Source organism: Fonsecaea monophora (genome assembly GCF_001642475.1).
Source record: "Fonsecaea monophora strain CBS 269.37 chromosome Unknown Scaff48, whole genome shotgun sequence".
NCBI classification, from domain to species: Eukaryota; Fungi; Ascomycota; class Eurotiomycetes; order Chaetothyriales; family Herpotrichiellaceae; genus Fonsecaea; species Fonsecaea monophora.
Window position 1 is genome coordinate 138,843 of NW_019173979.1, and position 20,581 is coordinate 159,423.

A 20,581-nucleotide genomic window follows, 5' to 3' on the forward strand; every position below is an offset into this window, starting at 1 on the left:
GAAGTGACGCAGAGCTTCGTTGCGAAATCTATGAACCTGCACGACATTGCCGGCGACGCCAAAGGCAGCAAGGGCCTCCATACTGGGAACTGATGGCGTGCCGATCTGAGTTCCCACATGGTATGTCGGACGGATGAGGCTCTGTGTTCAGCCGACGAAGCTGAGGGGTTCGTTCTGCCTAGCACGTGGTCGTTCACACCAGCGATTACTGCGAAGAGGCATGATTGGATCTGGTCTCTTTGCTGCCCAAATCCCTGAGGCGTCCAATAGTAGACTGCATACAGCATTCGGCCCGTATGCGGCCCTGCAAGGGAGGCGAGTTCTGGAGGGAGCGACTCCTCAGTACGTCGCGGTGAATGCGTCTCTTGTGCTGGAAGATGAGGAAGTCTCAATGGCGATTCGCTCAGATCTTGGAATGGAAATGGACATTTGGAGAGGCACAGATGACAAGATTTGGCTGTCCACATATACGAGGCAACCGTGTTCCAGCGCGGTGCTTAGCAAAGGATGATATCCCGGAGGGGCTTTCGAAACAAACCAGATCGCTGATTCGCGGCTCCATGCATGATTCCGTGAATGTAGCACTCACCGAGATGCCGGTAGCAAGGGGGGTTCCTTTTGTTTCCCTTGATCTCGTCCATAATAAAGGGAACTGCGCTGCCGGCGAGCAGGATGACCCGACTACCTACGCGCGCTGCTCCAGGGACAATTCCAACATAGCCGTGCTCGGTGATACACACCTTGGCATCGACGAACCGTTGCGCAAATTCCTCTGCGGTATGAACCAAAGGCCACATCAACTTCCTCAATTCCTGGGGTCGGAACAAAAACTGCTTCAGTTTCGCGACGGCGCGCATCTTGGCTGCCTCGACGTTCCAGTCACCAGGGTCGGCGTCCATCTGCAGGTATTCGGCGAAAGCCTCGCAAGAGGCACGGAAATCGACCACGTTCCAACTCCCAGATGGAGGACCCAGGGCATCCCCGACGAGGACTTTCCAGACCAAGTCTTTGGGATTATCTTCGGTAGGATATGTACTGATAGGCTCGATGTAACTGAAAACCTCTTTCAACCATCGTGTTCGGTCTCCCGCCGTAAACGAGATCTGGCCTACCTTGGCGATTAGATCGATCTCGTAAGCGGTGGCAGTTAATATAGAACCATTTCGTGGTGAAATCCTGATCGAATCCTTTTCATGAGAACACGCGCTGAAAATTCCGGATTTGCTTGTCCAAGTGGTGATCGTCTTCGGATAGGCTGTTGTCACCCAGTTCGGTACCCACGAAGGGAAACGAGCATCGTCTTCCAAGCCGCTGGCCCCTGCATGGTATAAAAGCTCCATTCCTTTCCCATGTCGGACAAAAGCCGCCGCATATTTGCACACGACCGTTTCAAGCGGTGCCGCATAGTCTGGGTCGAAGCTGGGATCATCGACGTCGCACGCCAACCCGAGAAAGGCAAAGAGTTTGTCTCGCCGGCGTGAGGATCGAGTGTGCTCAAAGTCTTTGAATAGTGTGAGTAGCTCTCGCTGGGCAGTGGAGTTGGCAAGCTGGCTGCGATATGCACGTCTCAGTCCCCCCAGACTCAGCACAGGCGCCATGGTCTTAGAAACCGATGTCATCAGAGCGGCGGTTGACTTTTCTGCTTGTCTTGAGCATAAAGTGGCTGGGACATAAAGATCATCCCACTCAAAGGTTCGATTACCGCATAGCAAGATGATATGCGGCGCAAGAACAAGCTCTTGGACAATCCAGACTCGATGAAACCAATCGCGTTCAAAAAACTTCTTGATAATGTCCCATACCGGGTTGTCCGCCGAGGGTAGCCTTACCGTAGCAGCTTGCTTCGAGGATTCGGAAGCCTTTCTGATTTTGCAGAGCCAATTTATCGCAGAATTGCTCTGATCTCCTTCATTCCCCAGCCACGCGCACACGCGGAGCGCGGACTTGTATATTTTTGACATCAAGCGCACTTGGTGACCTTTCTCTACATCATTGGCCTGATCGATACAGATAGCATCTGCCCAAATGAGGATCGACTGTTTTTCTTCTCGCACCCGTTTCAGTGCGAAGTATAATGAAGCAGTAATCCGTAGAGCGTAATCTCCGATGCCGAGAACATACGGTTTCAGGCTGTTCCCCCAGACATAGGATAAGGCCGTAAAGGGGTATTTTCGCTTGTAGTGCTCGAGGGAAACACATATCAATTCTCCTCTCAGTTCTTCCCGGCCGCGTCCCGGGTGAAGTCTCAACAAGCGCATGAGGGATTGACTTTCAAGAGGTTTGTATCTGTACTTCCGTTCGTCGTGTTGGAGCATTCTTCGAGCCCACAGCTCGCCTGAATCCCGGATGTAGGATGTGAGGAAATGAACGGAGTTTCTTATTGAAGGAGTGAAGAGTTCCATTTCGAAATGTTTGAATAAGAGATCAGGTGAAGCAACGGGAGTGTTGGCAATGTAGAAGTCGTTTTGCGGCCGTATCTGTAGCCCACCTGCGGTGTACAGGCGCCATGGATCTATGAAGAATGACGCGCTAGCGGTTGACTGCATGTCGAAAACCCTCACAAGGATGATGACTTGGGACTGGTGTTTGCCCCCAGGCGACAACCGATGCCTTCGGATCTAGATATTCGGGGTGTTTAATTGGGGATTGATCATCAAGATCGGGTATAAGCTCACCATTTCCATCTCCTCTGCGCTCATTGTAAATAGCGACTCTTGCCCGCCGTTTGTAGTCTTCACCAAAATGTGGTAACCCGGGTAGTCTCCATTCCTCCTCCATCCAGAACCGGAATGTATGAGGAATTCTGTCATTGCTGCTCCGTCGGAAAATGTGAATGTGGCTGTAGACTGCGTCTCCGCCCGCAAAGATGTATATCCTGCCTCTCCGCGGTATGGACTAGTCCATTGACTATCTGGATCATATCTTCCTCCAAGATACTTCTCGAAGAGCTGAGATACCTGGTCCCATTAGTGAGAGCTGCTTCCGTAGCTACCATAGAAAAGACTCACGTAAAGCTCTCCAAGGAATTTGGTGTAAGTATCGATCTTGTATGCGGGCTCCAGGGCAAGAAAGACGGTGCATTCTCCTGACCGGGAAATTTGCGCCCGGCCAGGAAGTACCTTCCCGTCTGGTGCTTGATCTGAGAAATTTTCACGAGGGAGTTCCCGACAGTCTTTGACGTAGATACAGTTAGGGTGGCCAACAATTCTTGGACGTTCCAAAGTTTCAATGCCATGAGAATCAGCGCTAGCCATCGCTATGCGTTTCCGTCTCGAAGGCTCTCCTTGACCCCTGATATATTCTCTTATTCGTGGAGCATCATCAAGAGGAACATAGTTAGGCCGACTCGACGAGCTTTTTTCAGATATGATCTGTTCATTATTTGATGATGCCCTGTTTGGAGATTTTCGTCTCGTCTGTTGTTTGTTAAAAGTTTGATTGTCGGTAGAGTTGGAATCCAGAAGACCTTCACTCTGACTCTGGGATGTCAAGTGGTTAATGTCAATTTGGGCCTCATCGTCAATGATCCTTTTCAAGGTTGGCTCCTCGTATTCCTGCTGTTCTTCATCGGGCCCAATCCATGTTTCCTGAATCGTCCGACGGCTTCCCGGGGCTTGAGGTTCTTCGGCAGTTGCAGAGCTCTGTTTGGTCGTCGCGTCTTCCTCTTCATTGCTTCCATCTTGTGTAGCCGGAGATGGCGCAGCTTCATCTTGCCGGAGTTTCTTGTCTCTTGTCTTTGGAATTCCTCGGCGGTCGAGAGTAGCCTCGATGATGAGGGAGCTCGATTGTCCCAAAATAAAGAGTATCAGCGCTGCGCATTCCGGAATACCGCAGAAGGCGGCCAGTTGCTCTGCTAGCTCTAGTTGGGGGCATGATAAACTGGAGTCATCTCGCAGGTATATCCTCAGCGGATCTGTGCCTCCTTGAGGCATGAGCAGCGCTTGTAGACCGTCATCGCGGAACGGGCTTTCTTGACGGGTGAAGTCTGAGGTAAGGTTGGTTGTCTCAATGTCCCATCCTGCGAGGATCCTATCCGCGTGCCAAATTTTCACCTTTTTCAGTTGGTCCAAAGTTTGTTGCTTGTTTGGTACAGATTCAGGCATCAGGCTGTTTCATGGTAAATGAATGTTAATACCTCATCCACAAGAGTTGAACAAAATAGTTAGGGTAAAATTAGGACGTCTAACACATGGACTTACCGCTCAAAAAATCTGGCTTTTTCTTGAAACAGCATATCGATCTCTTTGCCCCGTGCCTTGCCTCCATCGATTTTGTGGCGCTGTTTTGCGACCTTGGACAGTAACCTACATTCTAGCCCCAGTATAGCCATCAGTCGCTTGATCGCATGTACGTCTTTCACAGTGAAAGCGAGCAAAGACACGATGCCATGAAAGCACTGCCGAAGGTGTGGTCGATCGGCGATGTACCATTGAGATCCGGCGGTGGCGGAGGAAAGCTCGTCAAAGCCCTTGTTGGAATCACCTCCTTCATCAAGCGGGAAGATATTCAGAGTGAGAAGGCTTTGTAGTGTCTTTGTGTCCTCCATCGATATTGGATCCGGCATAATCTCATTAAGCTCTTTGAAAACGCTAGCGATGTGAGACAGATGTGTAGACGGTGTAATTGCTTTGGATTCCAATACTAAAGTCTCGAGCCTAGCATTCTTGACTTTGAGGTGTTTCACAAAGAGTATTCTGTGATCTGGATGAATTTCGCTGAGTTTGTAGAACTGCGTTAAACACTTGGGGCCTGACCACACGCATCTGTTCAGTGTGACCCAATTTGGAAGGTCGCTGGGTGAGGAGCTCGGTATATAGATGAGATTTTTCTGCAGAAATTCGTCACTGCTTGTGGTCAGTATTTACCTGGTTTTTAAAGGGTCAATGGATAACATACCGCACCAGGGCAGGATTATCTTCACATTGACCCTGAATTCGGTCATATAGCCAGCGAACGAAGCGAACCGAGGCCTTACGACCTTGAATATGCCCCAAGATACTAAGATAAGTGTTAAGATCACCGTTTACTGTGACACCAAACACTTTTAGAAAAGTCCATCTAGGATCTTTCGGATTGGGAATGTCGAGTATTGGTGGGAGGACCGAATATTCCGAGCAGCAATCCTCTGGTATGAAGTAGCCTGTAGACGTCGCTTTCAAAGGATGCCGACTGCCATCACGACAGTGAACAGACACCGATGCCAACTGAGACCGCAGACCCGTGGGCCCAGATTCGAAAATATACCGAGAGTATACGGACCAATTCTCCTTGAGGAGCATCAAAATTTGCCGAGAACTACGCCTCTTGAGTATATAGCGAAAGTCCTCTGACAGCTCTGGGTCGATAGTGTTACCTGAAATCTTGACAAGACGGGGGATCTTCCAGAGGCCAAGTTGTGTGTGCAACCAAGTTCTCCACAATGGGAGTTCTTCTGACGCGACATCTTTATCGTAGCAGCTGTGTAAGAAAGGAAACAACTGGGTGTCTCTTTCCAGATATCGAGATGCAGAGAATTGCTCGTCTGTATCAAGATATATCTCATGCGAACGGCATAGTGCTCCATTCGTCTTGACTACCCAAAACTGAACGTCGTCGATGGGTTTCTCCCACCCTGATCTGAAGAGAAAGCGCGCCTGAGATAGCAACTCGGATGGAGGTGGATTGAGCTCCGGTAAGTTGTTCGAGTGCTTCTTCAAGATCAGTTTCTGGACCACAGGGTTGGAAAACTGCTTGACCCCGAGGTTTTTATAGAGTCGTTTACAATCGGGATTCTTTGCAATATCTCGATGCAGCTCAAACACCTCAATACCTGGTGGGATAAAATAATCTGGGTTGGGCCGTGGAAAGAATATGTTGCCGGAGGATGCTGCCACCCGGCGACCGTTGGTCAACGGAATAAGGTAAAGTTCAGATATTTCCAGTTCGAAAGAGGGGATCAGTGGCAAAAGGGCTCTCGCTATACTGGAATGCCACGATTCCGGCATGAGAGCTTTGTGGTCTCGGAGAAAGACTCCGAGGTCGTCAAGGAACTCTTTGTCGGATAGTGTGGTGACTCCAATATCCATCAGCCGCTTGCTGTCAGATTCTGAGTACTTGTGGGACAAGTATTTCGATTTTGTTGCGTCGATTAAAATCAAAGGGATATTGCTCCCATCTCGAAAATGTTTTGGCACATATCTGACAGTGTTGGGTGACCTCAACTGACCGTCTTCCGACTCCAGGATGGGCTTTTCAGGAAGTTCCTTAGCCAATCTGGTGCGGAAGTTTCTGAAGAAGTCAAACCTATATGAATAATCTGGCAGGTATCTAGGCCAGGTGTAGCGAAATGCCGTGCCCTGGAAATACTGAATATCTTCCAAGAAAGCAGCCAGCATTGCTTCGCGGAGTGCGGTGTTCCATTGGGACGAGCTGTCGATGTCCCCACGATTGGCGATGAGCAGAAAGTCGGCGTGAATGAGAAACTGTCATCTTGTAAGCATGCACGCAAGACAGGAGGCGAAGCTGCCACATAATTACCTTGAACCCATAATCGCGTATTGGAAGAAATGCATAGACTTGCTGCGGCTCAAGCTTGGTCTCTTGGGCATCGATGTACGGAAATGCCAGCAGGATAGCGGACTCGTCGCGGCCGCGGCGTTTCTGCTCATACGGCAATGGAGTGACAATATGACGACGGACCAAGTAAGTCATAGACTTATCACCGTAGCTCAAGGTCGTAGCTTGCCGAGCTTGATCGTCACTGCGGCCTAGAGTGGTTTCCCATTTGGGCTTATCCAGAGGCGAGGCAGCAATGTGGATTTCCTTCAAATTTCTTAGAAACATTAGGCATCTCGGGTCCATTGATCTCATTTCGTCGACCAACTCCGTCTCGTCGACCAACTTCGTCTGGCCACGGCGGCCACGCAGCTCCAATAGTACTGAGGTAAAGCCAGGGAGTGGCTCGACCGGAAAAGTGTCGCACTCAGGAGTGATCATGCCAAGGTTTGTTTTCGTCCTGTCGAACTTGAAGGAATAGCAGCCAGAGGCTATCGAAACAACATCGGCGATTTTGAAAACGGACTTGAAACCGATTCCCTTTTCACCGATCTGACTTCCGGAGCTGGACTTTGTGCTCCGACCAACTCTGCAGAGTGCCTCAACGTCGCGTCTGGTAAATCCCACCTCGTTGTAATCCAAGCGCAGACGTCCATTCCAGTAGTTGATCAACATCCGGGGTGTCGGTGTGGTGTAAGAACAGTCATCAGCATTTTGTATCAGTTCCAACAAGAAGTGTGTTGACTTTTCGTAGAGTCCTTCGGCGAGGCTGGGGAATGATAGGATTAGCTCCTTGTCTTTATGCGTCAAACATCCAGAAGGACGGGGACAAGGGGTAGGCATCGGAAATTACATTGAAATAGACGCCTCGAGGTCCTGCTGATTAGTGGTTGAGATATTTTGCTCTCCTGCATCCTCGATTCCCCGTTTTCGCCGAAATTGCTCGATGTGTTCATTGGCTTTGTCGCGCGATTCAGGCCTCTCATCCATCTGGGATGGAAATAAAACCGAACAGTGTGTTTCAATTTCTTTCTGAATTGCGCTGCAACTAACTAACTGTTCAGTCAACTTGGTGGAAGGAAGGCTGCTATCTGTTTATGAGTTCGGACACTCAGACGTGGCAATGCAGTGACGAGGCAACCATGCGACGGCCCTTTGGTAACACGCTAACGGGCGCTTTGGGAGCGCCCAGCACGGAAGAAAGCCGCTGCCCAACGCGGTGAGAAGGCAACCTCCAGGCACAATTGACGATTGGGCGTTCGACATGGTGGCGCAAGATATTGAGGCGGTGTCGAGAGTCAATGAAGTCTGATAGGTGATCCATGCATTAGGTACAAAGAGTAGTCAATGACGAGAACTTAGAAGGACAGAGGAGATGGCGGCGGTGGATGGCACTCATAGGTCAGTTTTGATGGGCGTGTGTAAGGTGGTTGATGGTCAATAATGAGGATGGTCTGACTGCGTAAAATGTAGCTGTGTGGCTTGTGTGAGAAGCCACTCACGTGCACCTCACGTGGCATGGCAGTGGCTGTGCGCTGCCTAACGGTGTTGTCGGCATTCTGACACAACAAGGCCGCTACTTGTAGGTAGTCATGACTCGCTCCAACTGGCCAGATATTACTCAGGTTATGAAACGGAAATGGACGTACGTTGAGAAAGGCATGGAGGTCAAGAATCGCAATTGAGTTTCTGTGGTATTTTGTGTGAGGCATTCCACGTTCCCCACCAACCAATCATATCGAGCCAAATCCCGCCCCATCTTCTCATTTTCGGGGTTGCACCCCGTCGCTCGAAATGGCGTGCTAGTCTTATCAGCACTTTTTACCTCGTACACCGTCACCACCGTGATCGTCCATCATTCAGTTCAGTTCTCAACGCTGCAATTCCTACTTCTTCTACTTTCTCCTTGTAGATTCCTAGACTGCGATACTCATTGCTGGTAGCGTTGTCCCTCCTTGTGGTGGTGCGTGTCTTATCAATCCCCGATCAGATCAGACCAGACCAGATTAGACTCCAAGTCACATCGGTGTTTGTTGCTGCTCTGCAAGCCACGTGGCGCCCGCGTGCACACACAAACACACACTCTCTCTTTAAAGATGCGGCGACATGGCGAGAGGAGGATTTCGTAAGTACTTTTGACAACGCAGGCGGAGCAGGATGGGGGAGGGCAGACTTGGGCGTCTGTGTCCAGTCCTGTCCTAACCCCGTCCACCCAAATCAACTCAACTCGGATTGCTGCTAATACTTACCATCATGCAGGTGCAAACGGTGTCAGACACGCAAGGTGCGTTGCATTCCCGGTCGTCCCAATGGCCCTCGTTGGAAAATGAATTGAAAGAGAACTGATGTCAATCCTTGGTGCCCCCAGATCAAATGCTCGAGAACCACACCTTGTAATAGCTGCACCGCCGCCAGAGTCCAATGTGAATTCCGTGCCGACGACTGGAAACGAGCCCCAATATCGCATGAGTATGTTGGTGCGCTAGAAGGGAGGGTCGCCGCGTTGGAACTCTTGCTGTCGAGTATCAAAACCTCGGCCGCGCCCCAGAGAAGCGCCATCATCGATGGCATCGATTTTCTAGACCACTTGCCTGCTCCCGTGCCCAACATGACTTCGCCTCCCCAGGTATCGGCAAAGTCCGTGCGTGACGATGCCCCTCGAGGGTTCTGGGGCGTAGATGAGGATGGTTCGTTAACTCTTGCCTCACCCCCTTTTCCTCTTCCTCACCCTTCGACCATCGACGTCGACTGATGTTCTGAAACAGGGGTAGCCGTCTTCCACGCTCCCGGGAGTGCATATGGGACTGGCCTTTTCTCATGCCACGAATCGAAGCCTGTGTTACCCGCCAAACCACCCCTCGTGGACAACATCGCCAGCATCCCCAAGGTTGTCATCCAGGAATGTATCACCTTATTCTTCAGATGGCAACACCCTTTCTGCACGCTTGTGGACCACGATGCACTTCGCCAGGACTGTAGACATCACCCGAGGACCCCCATACCTAGACTGTCCGCGCTCCTGCACGTCGTATGTGCTTTGGGTGCCCTGATGTCCGACGATCACAATGTTCGAGAGTTGGCTGATCACTTCGCCGCCTCGGCCGAGGATGCTGTCACGAACAATAGCTTCTGGCGCCCTCATATTGCAACGTCGCAGACCCTGTTGCTGTGTGCCGTCTTTGCCACTGGGAAGGGAAAGGTGTCCAAGGCCTGGATGTATTCAGGTGCGCACATCACATCACATTGATAGACAAGGCAGTTGCGACTAACAAGTCTTCAGGCATGGCGCTGCGGATGACCCAAGATCTTGGTGTCCACGAGAGCAGCTCACCGCTGTTGCCCGAAGAACATGCTCAGAGTGCGCTGCTTGTCAACTTGGAGTTGCGGCGGCGCATGTCTCTAACCTTCACTATTTCCGATAAGTTCCCACCTCAATTTTGACGATAAAGGTAGATTGCACTAACTCAAGTCGCAGATTCTTCAGCCTCTTTTTCGGGAGGGCCCCCATGAATGAAGACCACTCTTTCGTGTCTGAGGTACCGACTCTCGATCCTCTGAATACCAGTTCCAGCTGGGACCAAGCAAACTCCCTAGACGAGGCGGCCTCGGTGTCCCTCTTGCAGCAAAAGGTAGATCAGCACCGCAAGAACAACTTCGACGACGATCGAGACCAGTCTCATGCCTCGACGCTGTTGTTGACCAAGCAAGCGGAACTGGGAAACATCATCAAAGATATCCAGTTGCAAGTACACTGCAAGAGGAAACTCCACCTCCTCTCCGAGTACTGCCTTCAAGCGCTGTACAACAAGCTGAATGCCAGACTCTGGAGTTGGTATGATTCTCTGCCGGGTGATATGCGGTGGAGCCGATGGAGCTCGAATCTCGAAGAGGTAGAACCGAGCCTTGCAAATCTCCAGTACGACCATACCCCTTATATATTGATTTTTGTTGAGGATCTCACTGACGAATGGCTCCAGCATGATCTATCACACTGCGCGCATCAGCCTGAACCGGTCCCTCATCTCCGCTGACGTGCATGGGACTTCATCGGAATATTCCAAGTTGGTATTCGATGCCTTTGAAGCTTGCAATGGCTCCGTCGAGACGATCGTGGGAATATTCCGTCGCTTCAGTGCACAGCACACCTTGAAGAATGCGCCACTCAGCTTCGTCCACGGTGCGGTGACCGCGAGCGAGGCGAGTCTGGCCATGGCTGCATGTTCTCGCAAAGGCCGCCATACACAACTGAGTATCCAGGACACTTGCCTCTCTGCGATCGATGCAGCTCTGGCCGACATGGCCCACGCATGGGAAATGGCCAATAATGCAAGACATGGGCTGCGAGAAGGTCTGAGTCGCTGGGGTGTCTCGTTCGACACCGACGAACACTCTACAGCGGCATCTTCCCCCCAAGGGACAACGACAACCAATTCACCCAATTTCTTCTATCTTCAAAACACCGACACGACGTCGAATGTCGTGACGACTACCTATTACATGCAACCCGGCCTGCCCAAACCCAATGATATATGGGGAGCACCGCCACTCGATCTGGAGCTGCTCGCTCAGACCGACATCGACGCCGGGCTCACCACCATGTTCCACCACCCGGACGACTCGGACAGCAATTTCTGGAATTCTGTCATCGGGAGTGATAATGGGACGCCGTCTTCGACATCTCCGTCGTCATCTTCCAGTGGCTCGCGTGCCTCCGCTTACGTGTATCGGACGTGAAAAATGAAAACTGGGTAGATTTTGTGGCGCGTTTCAGGCAAAGGGTATCAAAGCAAAAAGTAGGGTCCTGGAGACCGGATCGGATCTTCAGGTCCATTGTCCAACTCCAACATGGATGGGCTGGCCGCGATGTTTTTTTGCATGTGACACTAAATGACTTTCTTAAGTGTTCGGTTGACTTTTGTGAAAAAGTGAGAACTTGTCTACCCTAGCACGTGCCTGGCAATGACATTGGACCCGGGAATGTGTCTTGTTTGTTCTCTTGAAACCTGGTCGACTTCTATGAAGCAAGGGTTAAAGTGTCAAGGCAGACGGGTGGTTGTTTAAATCTTACTATGTGAGAGACGTCTCTCGAGAGCCACTGTTTGATACTTCGACGTGGTCTAGTTTTTGCCCATATCCCTAGGGAGTATGTCATCGTATCCAGCAGACCGCACGTGGTTACTTTGGGAGGCATGCATTGCCATGAAAGTAGAACAAGGGCTTGAATCGGACAGCATCCTGTCAATGTCCGATATAATTGAAAATACCTTTCTTTTGCTGCTCGATCTTATGGAGTTATATACAAGGAGATCAAGGCAACCGGAGGAGAATCACGGCGTCCAAAATCCATCCTCCATCAGCCCATCAACCAATAACCCCGGGCGACGTTCCCCAGCCTGTATGTTGTTGCTCGTCTCAAAGTTGGAAAATCCCGCGAGACCATTGCTGCATTTGAAAGAGCAGATGCGATCCACGCACGGAATTCCATGATGATAGGCCACCGCCGCCTTGGCTTCCACGGGTGTATGCTCAAAAATCAACACCTCGTCCGAGTCCAACACATACTTGACGCGTCCGCCGCGGTTCACGCAGCCGTCTGCTTCCATGTACGCGAGTACATCAATGTCCTTTGCGTAGGTGACCACGCCGTTACGCACCACCCAGCCAAAGTTGGCCATGCGGTCGTCGTAGGAGTGGTATGTCACACCGACAAAGGACAAGGCGTCCCCTGCCGTACCGACGACCCAACGATGAGAGAGGATACTCTTGTTCCAATCACGGGGACCCCAGGCGTGATCACGAATACCCCAGCCATTGATGGTGTAGGTTTTGCCTTTGATCGTGACGGAGCCGCTTATGGTGCCGGGGACATCGAAATGGTGGGAAGCAAAACCAGACTTCATGCTACCCTTTTGTGGAAATCCAGAGAGATTAGGTCCGATATCTTTGTGGTTGATGAATGCAGAGAGCTCGTGCTCTGGATCCGTAAAGGTCCATTTCGAGAGACCGTCTCGGAAGATATGGGTGCAGCTATCGTCACCACTTCCCATACCTCCGCCGGGAAGGAGGTCGGCGTCGCGGAGAGGAACATACTTGGTGCGCTTGGACACGCCCTCGGGGGTGATGAGATGAGTCCAAAGTGTGACCTTCGCACCGCCGGGAAGGTTGGGTTCGTGGCCCAGGCGGTGAAAACCACCGACTTTGTTACATTCGTCCCACCAGACGAGGACGACGCTCTCTTGCCAATTCGGTTGAGGACCAGGAGTTTGGCGATTGTTCGCTTCGTCACCGAAAATCATCAGCTTTTGGCCCCCTGTGGCTGTATCGTGAAATTTTCCCGATGACGAACTCTTGTTTGTGCTTGTTTGCCCCTCCGCGGCCGCCGCGGCCACGATAGCGGTATCACTCTCTCTATCAAGCACACCATTTGTTGTTGGGAGCTGCGCGACAGATTCCGGAGGCAGTGACGTATAGTTCAACCCCATTTCCATGAAAAGTGCGTTGTAACCGAGCTCCCCCAGAAAAAAACGCAGGTCATTAGACCACCCTTTTTGGATGCTCAGAGTGGTCCTATTGAAGGCCAACGTCGTTCGGAGAATCGAGTAAGCTTGACAAAAGGCAAAATGCTTAGGGTTGATCTCTCGACCTCCCGCAGCGCCGTATGCAGCTATGAATTTATCCCAGGGCATGTGTTTGGAGACCAGCGGTTGGATATATGCGAGATCTTGTTCTGGGGCGCCAAAGTCGGCCGTCTCCCAGTCTAGGACGGCGGTGATTTGGCCGTCCTTTTCCAGCAGGTTGTGGACGTTGAAGTCGCCATGTGTCACCACCGGACGTCTCTCATCGTCCGGTACGTGTTTCATCATCCAATCAAATAGCCAGACAAGGTATGGGGACTCCAGATGCTCCACGGATGTGTAGTACACCCACCAGCGTTCCAGGGCACTGCGGTATCGCTGCGTGACGGTTTGTGTCAGGACTTTGGAATCTTCGTACTTGTCAATGTAAGGCTGGAACGTCTCCAGTGGGATGGCATGCAGTTTTGCGTGAAGAGATGCCAGCTGCAAGAGGAAGCTTTCGTCGAAACTTCGGTTGGCGGAGCTGAGCAGTGTTCCGGGGCAGGTTCCTGGCATGAGTGACATGATACATATGGCCCCATCGATGCCATCGGGGCCAGGTACAGGCTCAGAGGCCTCGTACACTCGCGGGGCAGGGAAGTCCGTGGAGTTCAGGCATTGAAGCAGAGCAAACTCCTGATGTGGTCGAAAAGCACCGCGTTTAATGAGTGGGACCGCATCCTCTTTCCGAACGACCATCGTCTCTGTGCTGTCATCATTGTAAGTGACTACGCACGAGTACGTCTGTTTGCCGCCGCCGCCAGTGAGACGTTTAAGTGAGCCCAGGCGTGTGATGCCACGTTTGCCTATCAAAAGGCGTCGAAGGAAGGCTTCACTTAGGGGCCCACCAGGATTTTCTTCTGGGAGCCGAATATGGGGCAGATCGACCGGCAAGGTTAAAATACCCCCGTAGTAGTCATGCTCCCATTTGGCCGCCCTCCGCAGGAGCATCGATGAGTTGGGGTCATTGTTCTTCTCTCCCACAAGGCGTTCAGCTAGGGTGAAGAGTTCGTTCGTCAGCTCGCCGTGACGGGCGGCGAGATCGTCGAAGTTTCGGTCCAGTCGTGGAACAGGCGGGTTCCGTCGAGACGATGGTTCAAGTGTTGTCAGGATGTCGGCGAGCAAGGTTTCGCCTTGTAGCAAGGCATCCTGCAGAAAGCCGATCTGTGAGCTCTGCCGCCTAAAAAGGTCCGTCAGGATAGCCTGGAGGGACCCTATGTAGGTTTTGGCCTCGTCAGAAGTCACCTCGGGTAATATGACCTTGTTCAGCACATCAAGTGCAGCCGCGAGGCTGTGTGTGGTTGGAATGAGTCTCATCCTGGTGGTGTTGCTTCACAACAGTATCAGAACTCGCCACGGTCAAACATGGCCGTCTGAGTGCATAATAACCCGAGACCTGGGAAGCTGTTCGGGGCATTGGAGACCTCCGCTCCCTTTCACGTCTGCTCGACCTTCGGAATCCGGAGCCTAGTCTCCCGTGCATCGTAGAGATTCTTGATGATGGCCCGATTTCAGAAAATGATCCGGTGCTCGCAAAGTGGAATACCTTGACCTCTATAGAGACACGACTTCACTGTTCTCGTTGTCTCTGGGCTCAGTTGTACTATCCCACCGATCGTTTACTACGACCTTCGGGATGAGTGCCGGCGACAAGGTCACAATCAAGCCAAGGAGTGAGGCACGTGTTGGCGTTCAATTTTGTGAAGCAGTCTGATGAATAACAAGCTGAAGAAAGATTCAGTGTCTATCTATACACTCATCGATAGAATATGCACATAGTTCGCCTGCTGTAAGTGGAATAACTTGATTGATTGATTAGGCAAGGAAATCTATCTAGCGCGCCTGCGGATTTGTTGCGTACCGCGCGAGCGTGGTGGAAATTATTCGGCCAACCTTCCCTATAGGGTTAGGGCAACACCTGCCAGTCTTGGAAACCGTTACAGCAGCAATTGTCTGCGAACACATGTGGTACGTAGAATGAGTGAGTGCGATGTCGTCCTAGATCGCATACCGTCATATCGCAAACTCGATGTTGGGCTTGTACCACCAGCAAAGAAAAAACACACAGAGAAGCAAACCTAGGAGCTTTGTGCCACTAATACCAGCTTGGTAGAGCCCGAAAGATGCGCTTTCCGGGTACCGGAAGCTCTCTGACCCGCGGATAACACGAGCACCCGGTTGGCTTTTCTCTTGGAGATCGGCATAGCCTTGCATTTACGGATACCAGGTGCAATGTCATCTATATTGTCTTAACATGCTAGCTAGAGTCTCCCGCTATCCACGAACCCCGTACCCCGGGAATAGGAGTTGCGTCTACCGCAGGCGTTCAATGCTTTATGCTTCCTGACCTATTTTAACGAGTACAAAACTCAGAAACGCACGCCCTATTCTGGATTCGCCGGCGTATATAAACTGGCGTTCCTTCAGCTTCTTCAAAGCTTCTAAACATGCAGCAATGACGGGGAGGAATAACAAAGGACATGCACAATACAGGTGAGCAGGTTGAGGTAGCATGTTGGACTACTCAGCCTTCGTTGGTTTGATCAAAAAGTGCAGGCTTCTAGGCACCTGCCCTCGATAAAGGAAATGTCTGTTCATGACACCACGGCCTGCAGCATGGGAGAGGAAGTTGGGCAGTGACTTGCCAATATCAGGTTCTAAGAAGGATGTGCGTTGACTCAGAGACAACAAAGAATGCCACCGGAAGCGGCATCACGAGGAATGCTATCTGTCACCCACACAACAAAGGACATCGAAATATGACCAGGTCCGATTACCACTATCCAAAGCCCCAAGGTATTAATCTGTTTCACAAGACAAGACAGCCGCAAAAGCTAGCTCTACCTTGACAGCGAACGCAAACCCTCGCACGCAGAGGGTGTCTCAAAAATCCCTTGTTCTACTCGCGACAGACTACGCCGCCATTTTAAGCAAGAACTGGTTCGTTTACAGAACTCCTATCTGCCTTCTCCAAGATGGCCCTTGGACACAGATACAAAACCCGACGACGTCCCGTCAATGGTATGCCTTTCATTCACCCATTCTACTGAACGGACAAGCCATATTAACAACGCTAGGGGTTCGCAAAAAGAGTGCACCGAAGAGCGAAGACCTGGTATCCCCCAAGATTCCTCGGCCGCGACGTATACACTCCTTCAATACAGCTACTATCAAAGATCGCCCTTCATCTCCCCAGGCGTTGACCGCCCGCTTAGTGACCAGAGCCGAGACTAAGAAACTCATTGTTGAACCCGAGCCCCCACAAGAACAGCCACAGGGAGACTCACCATCAGCAATCATACCCGCTACTACCTCAAGAGAGCAGGTTGCCACTTCACAGATTCAGAAAGACCTAGAAGCAAAATATCATCCAGACAAGACGCAGCGACGAGAACACGTGCCAGTACTCAAGCTAACTACGCGAAACTTGAAGACACTCCAAAGGCAACTGAATAGTCCATCTACCGAAATGAGTCCGTCCTCCGCCGCTAGAGGTGGTCAGCGAGGTGGCGGCAAGCGAGGCGGCAAGCGAGGTGGAAAGAGTCGCGCACGGACGACGAGGACCGGAGTCACTCCAGATCTGCCTGAAGAACGGACGACAGAAACTACCACTACATGGGTGTCCCCTGCTTGTTACCGTTATGGGGTACTCGAGAAAGTCAAGATTTTCATACAGTACATGGCGCCTCCGGCGGATATCCATTCCAAGCTGGCAGCTATTTTCAATCGTGAAATATCCAATGAGAGGCTGAGTGAAATATCCAACGTCGCTAAGCACATGTCGAAGGAGTTTGCTAGGGTCGTTCGAGCAAACTACCGAGAAGATGACTGGAATGAGGTTGTTATTTCAGCTCTCAAGGCACTGGATACGGGTTCGGATTTTGGATTTGCGAGAAAGGCCGGTATCGTACTCTCCAACACTCTAACTGAGAACATGGTCCGCGTGCTAACTTTTGACCTAGATTTTAACCCGAACTTGAAGCCCAAGCTTCCGTCATTGCTACCAGTCAACAACGAATCTGACAACACCAGCGATAGGCCTACAAAGCGACGACGGGTCGAAACACCCTCCGGCTCATCTTCAGATACGCCACACACCGAAGCAATGGAATCGGCAATCGAAGAACCCGTCGTCGTTATCAAGACTCCTCGACCTGATTGCACTATTGGTCTTGCACATGATACGGTAGCTCAAGCATTGTTGGACCATGGAATCGACGAGTTGCAGGTGGACAGCCTTCTCAGTACATTGGAATCCGAACATTTCCTTTACTCCAACCCCGTCGGGGATATGGCCCTCCTTCGATTTCCCACCCTAGTGATTGAAGGAAAGGCATATAGTACTGGGAAGACTCCCTTTGAAGCCGAGAATCAAGCTGCGGGGGCCGCGAGTTGCATGATCAACCTCTACCAACAGCTTACGGACGTCCACAATTGCTACGCGCCTAGCTCTCCCCACGAAAAGATCGCACCTCTCGCCTTCTCCATTACGTTTGTTGGGCCGACCATTGAAGTTTCGGTTCATTATACTGTTGTGAAGAACAATGTCACCGCATATCATATGAGTGTCTTGGATGTGTACTGCGCAACTGTGATCAAGCACCTGGAAACACTCGTTATTGTTTTAGAGCAAATCATGCGCTGGAACAAGGAGGACGTTTTGCCCGAGATAGCGAGTCAGTTGGCTGCGATTGCAAAGGGCAGGTAACTGGCCTCGTGCCGGGGAAGATATGCTCCAGGTTACGTTGCATGTCAAGGAGGACTTTTCGGAATGGATGTACAGAGCGAAATGTAGAGGGGGAAACGCAGAGATGGAGTATTCATGCTTCTTTTGGGCAAAAATTGCATTGGGTCATCGAGAAAGGTTTTTGCTGGAGCCATATGAAGTAGCGGTGCCAAAATATGGTCTAGATAATGTATTGAATGTCCGCTGAGTGTCTCTTTTGCCCTCTCCTTTGTTATTGAGCCGCAAATACTAACTACATGGGCTAGGCTCCAGTGTGAGGAATTCGAGGCGAGGCTGAGCAAAGAACCTTGGCGTGGATTACATTAAAGCAGCAACACATGCATGGTTGCCGGGTAACTTCCGTTTCCAAACAAAGCGCGTCACGGGCCTTGATCCTTAAAGTAAGATCTGACCAAGGGTATCAGCTTTGAGAACGCCCTTAGCAAACAGTTATTGAAAGCTCCTGATATATTGACATCACGTAACAATGCGCATGACTCGTGCGGCCCTGCGAGCCCAGGCTCAAGAGGAAGCGCAGCTCATTTACGAAGATGCTGACGCGAATGCGAATAATTCGCTACAGGATGATTGCGCCGACGCCAACGCGGACCAGGATCTTGTTCGGCCCCCATTGAAAGACATCACCACCGAGATCAACCCTTCGACCACCGAAGACCCCTTCACCGACGAACAGGCCGAGCCCATGCTGAAAGCTAAGAGCAGGAGGAAAGGGCGCAAAACAAAGGATGACGAGGTGGGAGAAGAGTCTGGCAAGGGAGAATCGGACGAGTCGCAGGAGCTGCAGCCTGAGGACGCGAATGACAGCTATCACGTTGAATCCTCTGAAGCCAAAGACAGTATACAGGACACGCGACCAGCTGTCTCCGTCGAACATGTTACTGTCCACAACGAAGTAACAGTAGTGACGGTAGACGCGACTCGGGAAGAGCAAGGGGTGACCGAGTCAACTTTGACCCCACAACGCAGCCACACCAGTCTTCCAAAGACGCCCAAATTCGATCCAACAGTGCATAAAACCATGGATGAGGTCACGTCACCTGCTCCAGACACTATAGAAGATTCATTTGTGGAGAACATCACGTCGAGGACGCCCGGCAGGTTGCATACTCTTTTGAAGGAGAGAAAGTCTTCAGAATCCTTCGCCGACCGGGTCAGCGCCCGAACACCACGAATCGAAGACTCTGTCGAAGCAATTGATGCTCTGGAAGATGCGATTGAGAAAATTTCAGAGACCTTGCCTGCCTTGGACGAACTCAAGATCGAATCTCCAGTCAAACCGCGAAAGACCACACCAGCCCGCCTCAATCTTCACGCGGGCACACCTGCTGTAGACCCTCAGAAAAAGTTGACTGGTCGGCAACCAGCAAACCCGTCTCGGCGCCCTCCTCAGCATGCTGGAGCAGGTGGTGCATCTTCGACGCGCCCGAAATTGACCGCTGCCCGTGGATCTTCTATCAATCCAACAGCCAAAGTAACTACCGTTGCAAAGCCGACCAAGCGACCCGTCGTCGATAGCCACAAGTCCAGAGTGTCTTCGAGCCAGAGTGCAGCACCGCCGCTTTCGTTCTCTAGTTCTCCTGTTAAGAACCCCACGAACACGACCAAGAAACAGCCAGCTACTGGCCCGCTGTCGACCAGCAAGCCCGGATTCGTACCCTCCAAATCTACCAAGTCTCCCACGAAGCCGAAGTTTAGCCTACCAGGGGAAGCGGTGGCAGCTAAACTGAAGGCCCAGAGAGAAGAGCGGATGAAGCGTGAGGAAGAAGCTGCCAATGAGAAAAAGTCCTTCAAGGCGAGACCGGTGCCCGCTAAGATATCTCGTCCGAGCGTTGTCCCACGAGAGAACAAGGCCAGCCAAGCAAGGATGAGCATTTACGCCACTGGATTAAACAAGGAGAATGTTGAACCTAAACCGGGTGTAGCAATCCAGCCAAAACCACGCCCAACATCGCTGGGTCCAAAATCAAAAGCCTCGGAGGTGGCAAACCCGAAAGCCAGCGTCCGTCGCACTACCAGCTCCGTCAATCCTCGAGCCTCAATTGCCCAGCTGGCGAATGGCCAGAAGTCCATGGTGACCAAAGAAGATGTCGTCCAACAAAAGGTTAAGGGCAAGGAGGTCTTTGAACGGTCGAAAGCCGAAATGGAACGTCTAGAGAAGGAGAGACGCGAAAAGGAAGACGCCGCACGCAAGGCCAGAGCGGAGGCGGCGGAGAGAGGTAGACAGGCGAGTCGTGAGTGGGCAGAAAAGCAGAAGAAAAAAATCGCCGCTAAGATCCTGGCAGCAAAAGAGAAGGAGAAGGCGGGTGGTGTTGGGAACCCGGCGACTCAAGGACAGAACAGTGCTGTCGCGCCTGCTTCATGATACTCTTCTGTGTCTTTCCCGTCTGAATGTTTGTGGAGATATATTTTCCTGGTGTGAGATGTGTTCCTTTGGCTCAAAGGTCTTGTTCTTCAGCGCAGGAGTTGGCAAGGACAAAACCAGTCTCATGTTTGGTCATGAAAGGGCAGCAAAATCATTCCGGCAGGCAATGATTTCGGTGTCATAGGTGTTTGGGGCACAGTGTCAAGCGAGCCGTAGAGTTATGCCCATACCTCATTCATTGAACTTAGCGTTTCATCGATTATGTTCTGCATCGTCTTCTATAGCGCGCAACAAGGATACCATGTCCAGGGCATCAAAGCAATT

General features: G+C 51.3%; 5 protein-coding genes across 5 annotated transcripts; 3 read left to right on the top strand and 2 right to left on the bottom strand.

The window, feature by feature from the left end:
• Positions 1-497: 497 nt before the first annotated feature.
• On the bottom strand, positions 498-7,524 carry AYO21_06755 (hypothetical protein; the record flags this gene model as incomplete). The annotated part of the gene is made up of 7 exons (XM_022656714.1): positions 498-2,618; positions 2,676-2,957; positions 3,009-4,107; positions 4,200-4,844; positions 4,897-6,461; positions 6,517-7,303; positions 7,388-7,524. 7 exons carry the CDS (start codon positions 7,522-7,524, stop codon positions 498-500), a joined length of 6,636 nt encoding a protein of 2,211 aa, XP_022510987.1.
• A 1,116-nt stretch (positions 7,525-8,640) lies between these two features.
• On the top strand, positions 8,641-11,268 carry AYO21_06756 (hypothetical protein; the record flags this gene model as incomplete). Its single annotated transcript, XM_022656715.1, has 7 exons — positions 8,641-8,659; positions 8,794-8,818; positions 8,935-9,221; positions 9,300-9,758; positions 9,815-9,956; positions 10,010-10,450; positions 10,512-11,268. 7 exons carry the CDS (start codon positions 8,641-8,643, stop codon positions 11,266-11,268), a joined length of 2,130 nt encoding a protein of 709 aa, XP_022510988.1.
• A 593-nt stretch (positions 11,269-11,861) lies between these two features.
• AYO21_06757 (hypothetical protein) lies at positions 11,862-14,465 on the bottom strand (the record flags this gene model as incomplete). Its single annotated transcript, XM_022656716.1, has 1 exon — positions 11,862-14,465. One exon carries the CDS (start codon positions 14,463-14,465, stop codon positions 11,862-11,864), a length of 2,604 nt encoding a protein of 867 aa, XP_022510989.1.
• Positions 14,466-16,123: 1,658 nt separating this feature from the next.
• On the top strand, positions 16,124-17,856 carry AYO21_06758 (hypothetical protein; the record flags this gene model as incomplete). The annotated part of the gene is made up of 2 exons (XM_022656717.1): positions 16,124-16,169; positions 16,226-17,856. The coding sequence occupies 2 exons, from the start codon at positions 16,124-16,126 to the stop codon at positions 17,854-17,856; spliced, it is 1,677 nt and encodes a 558-aa protein (XP_022510990.1).
• Positions 17,857-18,361: 505 nt separating this feature from the next.
• Positions 18,362-20,257, top strand: AYO21_06759 (hypothetical protein; the record flags this gene model as incomplete). The annotated part of the gene is made up of 1 exon (XM_022656718.1): positions 18,362-20,257. The coding sequence occupies one exon, from the start codon at positions 18,362-18,364 to the stop codon at positions 20,255-20,257; it is 1,896 nt and encodes a 631-aa protein (XP_022510991.1).
• Between the last annotated feature and the right edge of the window lie 324 nt (positions 20,258-20,581).